The following is an 8468-nucleotide window of genomic DNA, read 5'->3' as shown; positions in this document are numbered from 1 at the left end:
GGTATCAGAGCTATCCTAGATTCTTAAAAAATGGGTCGCCCACCATTGATACATGCATCATAAGCATGAGGGGGTGTATTGAGAAAAACTCAAGTTCCTCCAATCCTAGATCATTAAAAAGGGTCACCCACCATTTATTCACGTACCAAGCCCAATATATAAGTGGAAAATAACCCTCAACTAAGCCGATTTTGCAAGATTGAGTTAGGCTTAAATCCACTATTATAAAAAAATTCAAATTTCAAATTCCCAAATTGGAAAACCTTACCTACGTATAAGCACACATATTCTTGATGTGACGGAGGTCACCTATATATTGGTTTATCTACGAAATTTCCATTTCCTTGATCCATTTTCATTGACAAGAGTCCTTTGTCCCCTATCTCTTTTTCTAGCATGGAGGTCTGTTCATGCTTACCATTCACGAAATCCCACTCTTTCTTTTCTCATTGATAGAATCGAACCGGGAAGAACAACTTGAATCTGTTCGCGTCCCAACGTTGTGCATGTTTACTGTTGCTTTTCCATAATCCTATGTATTACTTTAGTACATAAAATAAAGGTTTTTGGAGTATGATGGGACTCAAACTTAGGTGGATGAGGACATCTAAAGCCTCAATAATCTCTGAACTAAGTCTTAGTGACTAATTAACTAACATCTTTAGTTATACACATCACTTAAATAAATATATTAATTTATATAATTCAACTGATGATTCACTGATTCCAGTAGCGAGCCAGTTACAGGTTCAAATTTTAAAACAATGGGTCACATTTTTTTTTTCTTTTATAGAGTAAAGGAAAACCATTTTGGATTGTTCTCTTACAAATACGAAAACTACCCATTTTAGTTAATCCTTTTTGTCCCTTTACATGGACCGGATTCGTTACACGTATGGGCCTATTGTTTTTTTTTCCAAATTGAACAAAAAAAAATTAGCATTGAAAGAAAAATGTAAAATATGACTAACATGTGGATATTCCTTAAATAGTTAACTTTGAAAAAGTTGTAAATACTATAATTTGCTGAGAAGTTGACACCGGTCAAAAATTTCCATTCACGCTCCTTGACTTGGTTATAGTATAGATGTTAACAATACTAATGCACCATTCTAAAAGAAGAAGAAGAAGAAAATAAAATAAATAAAAAAAACAGATCCTTTAGATTCTCATGTTAATTTGTTATATCAACCCTTCCTTAGAAAATGGTTATTCATTTAATCTGCAGTTAACAGCGCAATCCTTTTACCTCTTTGTTGTTTTAATCAAAACACATGCTTTCCAATATTTAGAGAACCACAATTTCTTATGTTTTCCAATTGGGGGGAAGGAGGGGTTTGGTTATCCAGAAGCTATCAGAGCATTTTGCACTTTCAAATGGAACCTAAAAGAAATACAAGACATTTGTCACTCCATTGAGGTGCATGCTGTCCAAAGTTTCAAGTGAGATTTTATTCTACAAATTATTCAAAAACCTGCAAAAGCAATTTGTCCTAAAGAGTTTCAAGACGGTTCACTTGAGAGAATTTATAAAGCTACACGAGAAAGGCACAAGGTTCTGACCACAAGTCACACCTAAATCTCAGAACAGGAGATATTACACCTGATTAACCATATTACATAGTAAGCAAACATAAATGAATACTAGAAAGTTTTGAATCATACATTCAGCAGTTTTCTGAATGAAGATCGGACAATTGCCAAAAAGAAATCATGTTAATCCATACACGAGAAACAACCTCATGTATTGGAAGAATAGGTTCCACTAGCCACATACAGAGATGCTTACTGTCTGCTAAAATCATCACTAGCATCGGTCATGATGGTTTGGTTCACGCCATTTTCAGAATATAGGTCGTGCCATTCTGAAGTTAGCAAGACATCTGGCCAAGTGAGATTAGACATGTATTGATTCTCACTCTTTGGGGCCCATACCTGGTCAACTGACTGCATTTTCACATTGTTGTTGCCTGCAAAATTTTCTAACAAAATCTCAACTTCTGCAAGGAATCATAATACATTTGTTGCAAGTTGCACATAGGAATTAGGGGGAAAATATTTCATCAATATTCATAATGAACTTATTGTGAGACAAAATCTCCACAGGGAAGAAAATTTCTCTACATTCTTAATTTATTTATGATTGGTCAATATTTTTAAGATGAAGAATGTACATGACACTATTAAGCTTTGTTAAGAAATAATGAGTTTGATCAATTATTTTAAAACTGATATTTCAAGAAAATACATGGCAAATGAAACAATGAACCATGTGGTAAAACAAGTAATCTTTAAAATAAAGTTGTGTAGTGCCAGAGATGTATTTGGATGTGTGAAAAAACAGTGAATGCTTTTCAAATATCATCCTTCATCATACCACACTAGAAGGTACTTACCAGTAATGGTCTGAAAAGATTCCCATTCATCCCATGAGTTTCCATTGGTGCTAACAGCAGGACACTCATTCAGGATTGAAGTTGCACAAAAGGGAGATACAGGGTCAGCATAATCCTCCCATTCTGTTGCATACATGTTCAAAGCGGAACTCTCAGCTATGTCACCAGGGGTTGCAACAGATGAATTTGAACTCTTGTCAGAACAATTATTCTTTGAACTAAGAGTCTTTGCCTGATAAACTAATGCATCAAGCAAGCCACTGTTATGTGGTGAAGAACAACCTGAGTCTAGTGCATTAGGTGGCTGAGAATGAATGAAAACATCAGCAGACTCATTCAATGGAGGTGGGGGAGAGGTGCCCCAACTACCAAATTCGGTTTCTGGATATTGGAGTGAAGGGAGCTCTGACTTCACAGCCTCAGTAGTCAGCTTAGAAGTAGAGGAATTGCCATTTGATAGTGAATGGCTGTAACAAATTGAACCATGTGAGGAGGCACCACGATCAAGGGGAGAATGCAATCCAAATGAATCTGCAATCTTATCAGAAGTATTATCCTTGATATGGTCAAATGGATAAAACTCATTCCTGCTCAATCCACTGGAACCAAGAAAAGACATTGTTGACTCTCGAAGATGATTAGGTAATGTTGATGGCACAAAATTACAATATGGAGGAGAACCAAGACCATTTGGCAGAATGCTATTAGCAGAAATATTAGGAAGCTCAGGCACATAAGGTAAGATTCCCTGATTTTCCTTCAAACTGTCAAATACTGCATCATGTATCTCATAATTGTTTTTATCCAAGAAATCTTGATGCCTATTATCACCATCACTGATTCCACTAGTGCCTTGGCCATGCTTGCTCTCTTTAAATGCTTGCAAAAATACTTCTGGAGGATAAAGTGGCAAGCCTGCCCGTTGACGCCTCTTGATCCGGGTGTTCCAGTAGTTTTTAATTTCGTTATCTGTACGACCAGGCAACTAAAAGCAAAAGAAATCAATCATTATAAATCATCATGGATAGGGAAAATGAATGCATCATAATGAAAACAGAAAAAAAAATTATAAGTATACAGGGATTGCTACCCTCCTGTTTCATTTGTAAGGGGTTGTTCCAGCTTCTCATTTGACAAAAAATGTTCTCCTTGTTTTATTATTCTCCTCTTTTTACTCATTATCATTAATCTCTCGCCTGTCTTTTCTTTCAACTCACTAATTTCTGTCCTTGTAAAATGTCTTAATCATCTAAACACTTTGGTTTACATATATTTAACTTTTTTGGGTGGGTGAGGTTGGGGAGAGGTATACCAATATGGAATCTACATAGAACTGGGGAAATCGTGTGCCAGGGATCCCCCTTCCTCCCTGGCAACAGCAGCTTCATGATCTTATAGGCCAGGGGAAGCACTATGTGATATAAAGCTCATTGATAACATATGATTTTTAGAAAGAGAGAAGGGAAGTGATTTGGACTGAATGAAAAGGTGAAGGAGGTTAGAAAGAAACAGATTTTTGTAGTCAATCTTGGGTGATATGCAAGAAAAAGAAATCGACAAGTTCTTTCCCAATAATGCAATCACAATAAAATACTAATGTATTTTAAAATTCATATGATTGTCATTTCTCTAGTTTGGCATGTTACCTTACATCATTGTCTAGCAGTAAATGACCATAAAAAACACTTATGATGTCATATAACCTTTTTCACATTAAGTATTAACAGTTTCCATGATATTTTCTAATATTTGTAGAGTAAAATTATGATTAAGCTAATTTGCAATTATATTAGTCTATCTTCATATATAACTTAGACCTAACAGTGATTCATAGACAAAAAAATTAAATTCAAACAGATGGTCTGAGATGAGTTTCATCTAGGACACTGTACCATAATACTGATTACTTTCCCTAAAAAGACATGATGATATGAAGAGTAACTTAGAAAGATGTTGCAAGGCTCTCTATTGGGAAAGATTTGTCACACTAAAATGTTGCAGCATTCAATGACATTTATACAGAATTAATTATGTTAAATACATAATCTTACTATATGACAATTAAACTGTATTATGCCACATTAGAGTCAGCCTCTACAGAAGTTATTATGATGTAACCATCAATATGCAGATTATTCTCATGAACAGTTTCATTTATTCATCCATGTGTTTGTTGTTGAATGGCACAGAGATTCATAAATCTAATTAGTTTGTTTCATATTGTAAGGGACAAGTCAAATAAAAAAGAAGATGCATTTGTGATATGAAGTTCCCTTTCAGAAGATATAAGGATGGCATAAACAACACTTACATCACAAATGACAAGTAGAATTCACACATTTTAGCATAAAGAGAAAGAAACAGAAAATTGAAACAAGATAACTAAATATGTAAGGCAACGAAAAACACAGAGTCTGCTTACGTGCGCTGCCATGCGTGCCCATTTGTTTCCCATTTTGGCATGGAGTTCAGCAATCAACCGCTCCTCTTGTGCAGTAAAAGCCCCTTTTTTTAAATTTGGCCTTAGGTGATTGGCCCATCGCAATCGACAACTTTTTCCACAACGAGACAGGCCTGAGTACTTCTGAACAGCATTCCAGTTCCCCTCTCCATGCTTGTTGACATAGTTCACCAAAATAGCATCTTCAGCAGATGTCCATGGCCCTTTCTTCAGAACAACATCTCCATTACCCTCATCATTTAACTGTGACCTGGTCTGATCATTGCGGTGCACATTGTCATCAACCTCATTTGTCATTTGACTCATCTCTTAAATAATAGTTCCTGCAATGAGTTTTACAACCACAGATTAAAGAACCAAAAAATACAGCAGAAATCTCGGAGAAAAGCAAAAAACACAAGAAATCCTAGATTCGCGGTGCTGGCCACTAAATTCCCTTTTATTCTCTTCCCCTAGATCTTGCTTTTGTGCAGGGGACCGGGTTGTAAAACACATCAAGACACGAGTAGAATGATATTAAATGATCTAGACAACAAGGGTGAAAACCAAAAATGACCTTCATCAAGGTGCCTTATTAACAACCAGAGCTACCATAATCCATAAACAGAAAGGGAAACAATTAAAACTAAAAGAACCATAAAATCCAAGCACCTCTATCCTTTTATAAAATCATAGATCACAGAGGATAAGTAAAAGCAGTATGCATAAATTTCTAACAATATAAGTTACTAGCTAATCACAAAACTAATGATGATCTCGGGAAAGCAGACCCTAAAATTAAATCAAGTATGATATTGTTACAGTTTCAAATCATATTAACTATTTTTACCAAATCGGGAAGTAAATATAAAGAGGAACATAACCCTTTTGCTTTGAGAGGGCAAAACAAAAAATTCCATCTACAAATCACACCCACAACAGTTTCCCTTCCAGCATAAAGCTGGGTTACAGCAATATAGCATTTAATTATTTCAAAATCAATAACACGAGCAAAAGAGCAAATTGCACGTTCTACACTTGCACAAAATTAACTGCCACATCACATTTCAACAGGTCCAAAACTCTTCCAAAGGAAAGAAACTTATCAAAATACTAGCCAAAATAATAATAATAATAATAATAATAATAAATTAGTAATAGTATATACCCGAACAGGACTTGAGTGTTGAAGCTAAAATCCAAAGATATAAGCTCAATTTCCCAAAAAAACAAGAATCTTATTCCTGCTGGCAGAGAAGCAGAACCTGAGCAATAAACTGAAGGAAACAGTGAAAATTGCGTTCCTGAAATCCAAAAATGAAAAACAAAATAAATAAACTTAAATAATAAACACAGAGAGAGAGAGAGAATAAAAAAAAAATTAATCATACCCAATAGAGTGATACAATTGCATGCAACAATTACAGACATGGAAAGCGACAGTAGAATTCTAAAGTGACGAATTGGTCTAAGAATTGAAGCTCAGAGATAACAAGAATAATAATGATAACAAGGAGAATAAGAAGAAATGGAATTGAGATTAAGAGAAGAGAAAAGAGGAAAATGGGAATGGGAGCATAACCGTAGTTGGAGGAGGATCGGAGCGAAGAACATGAGATCAAAGCCTGGAACACTCACGCCATACCAACATTGGCATGCAGAAAGAGAGAGAGAGTAAAAGGGCTAAAAAGAAAATATATATATATATATATAGAGAGAGAGAGAGAAAGAGTGAAGAAAAGGAAATGGCAAGTGAAGAGAGGAAGTATGGTGTTGTGGGGTACCATCACCTTCTAATTTCTCTCTCTATATTTTACCAAAGCTCGTTTATTAAGTGCTTTCCCTACAATAAAATAAATCAGAAAATTTCTTCAATTTTCTAATCATACTTTTGTAATTATGATTTATGTAGCGTATGAAGTGGGTATAATATTTTTTTTTTCTTCTAAAATTTATTTTTTAGGTTCAGTTTTAATTTTTCAAAAAAAAATTCTTATTTTAGAAATGCACTATTCTTTTCTTAAACTTTAGAGTTATTTTTTTTTTTTTTCGTCCCTGGAGTATCCACCGCCGACAGTAGTGACTAATCTCCTCGCTACGTTGGAGACACCTCAAAGGGTGGGATAGCTGGCCCCAAGATTTAACGCGGCTGCATACACAAGGCAGGATTCGAACTCCTGACCATGCTTAAGCGTGGATGTATAGTCTTTGAAGATAAAAAAAATGATACATTTTTAAATTTGATGTATTGAAATAGGATGAAAAATGTTTAGGGATACTAAATTTTGATTGTTTTTGGAAACTAAAAATATATTTTGTCGATATATTTTATTTAATTAACTTTATTTATTATTTAGTTTGATATAAATTTTAATCAAAAATCATAAATATGTTAAAATAAATATTAATAATACACCTTTTTTTTCACATATTTTAAACACATTTTTTTTTATTATTAGTTATTACTTTCTCAGCATTTATTTATTGTTATATTTTATAAGCATTTTGTTTCTCTTTATTTATCATATTTAAAGTTTAAGAAAAAATTAATTATATTTTTTAATTATATTAATAGCGGTGTAAGCATCTACACGTAATCTGTGAATTCGAACTGACCCAAATCAACCCAATAAATTTGAATTGGATTTTTTCAGTTTTTGAGTCAGACTCAACTCAATCCAATTAAAACCTAGTACTATACGGGTTTTGTGCTTTTAACGCATTATCTGGCCCAACCCAGTCATATATAATAATAATAATAATAATAATAATAATAATAATAATAATAATAATAATAATAATAATAATAATAATGTTTGAATGATCATTTGCTCAAGACAATACTCACGGTTACACTTATTTAGTAACGAGTTTTGTGTTTTAGGTTGATAACATTGTAAAAATACAATATATTTATTTTAAATTTTATTTTGTATTAGTTAATGTTGGATTTTTGAGTTAATAATAATGTAACAAATTAATAAATTTATTTTAGAACTTAATTTGTATCATTGTTTGTTTTATAGATTAGTAACATTGTATTTGTAATAATGTATCAAATGATTTATATCTCTTTTAAAATATTTAGATTTTTACAAAAAAAATAAATAAATTTAATTATGTTAGCCTAATTATCCCAACCCAACCCAACTGGTTCGTGATTGGATTGGATTGGATCTTTAAAAAAAATACACAAATTCAACTTAACTCAACCCATTAAATTTTGATTAGATCGTTAATGGATTCATCCAAACTCAATCAAACCCAACCTGCTTATACCCCTAATTATATACTTTTATTTTCTATTTGAATTTTAATTAATTTATATATTTAAAATTAGTATATATTTATTTTTGAGTAAAAATAAAAACAGGTATAATATTAATAAGAAACATTAAAATTATTTTATGAGAAACAGAAAACTTTATTGCTCTTTTCTAGTCTGTGCATAAAAATCATAAATGACACTTAAAAAAGAACATCACTAACATTAAAATTCATTAAAAACTATAATATTTAAAGATAAAAAGTCATTAAATGAAAAAGTGAGTTTAAAAGTTACTAATTTTAATAATATTTAGTCAATAATAAACATGTTTATTTAAAAAAGTCCAAAAATATTTTTAAAAAAA

The 8468-nt window shown here is 32.5% G+C and overlaps 1 protein-coding gene across 1 annotated transcript; it reads right to left on the bottom strand.

Moving 5' to 3' along the window:
- Window positions 1-1380: 1380 nt before the first annotated feature.
- On the bottom strand, window positions 1381-6616 carry LOC109805970 (transcription factor MYB65). The gene is made up of 5 exons (XM_083065678.1): window positions 6419-6616; window positions 6005-6140; window positions 4819-5180; window positions 2397-3381; window positions 1381-1970 (listed from the first exon to the last, which is right to left on the bottom strand). The coding sequence occupies exons 3-5, from the start codon at window positions 5161-5163 to the stop codon at window positions 1786-1788; spliced, it is 1515 nt and encodes a 504-aa protein (XP_082921804.1). The 5' UTR covers window positions 5164-5180; window positions 6005-6140; window positions 6419-6616; the 3' UTR covers window positions 1381-1785.
- Between the last annotated feature and the right edge of the window lie 1852 nt (window positions 6617-8468).

This window comes from Cajanus cajan, chromosome 10 (assembly GCF_000230855.2).
Source record: "Cajanus cajan strain Asha chromosome 10, NIPB_CcT2T_4, whole genome shotgun sequence".
NCBI lineage: Eukaryota > Viridiplantae > Streptophyta > Magnoliopsida > Fabales > Fabaceae > Cajanus > Cajanus cajan.
The sequence above is the reverse complement of the archived record's forward strand: the minus strand, read 5'-3'. Positions and strand labels throughout refer to the sequence as shown.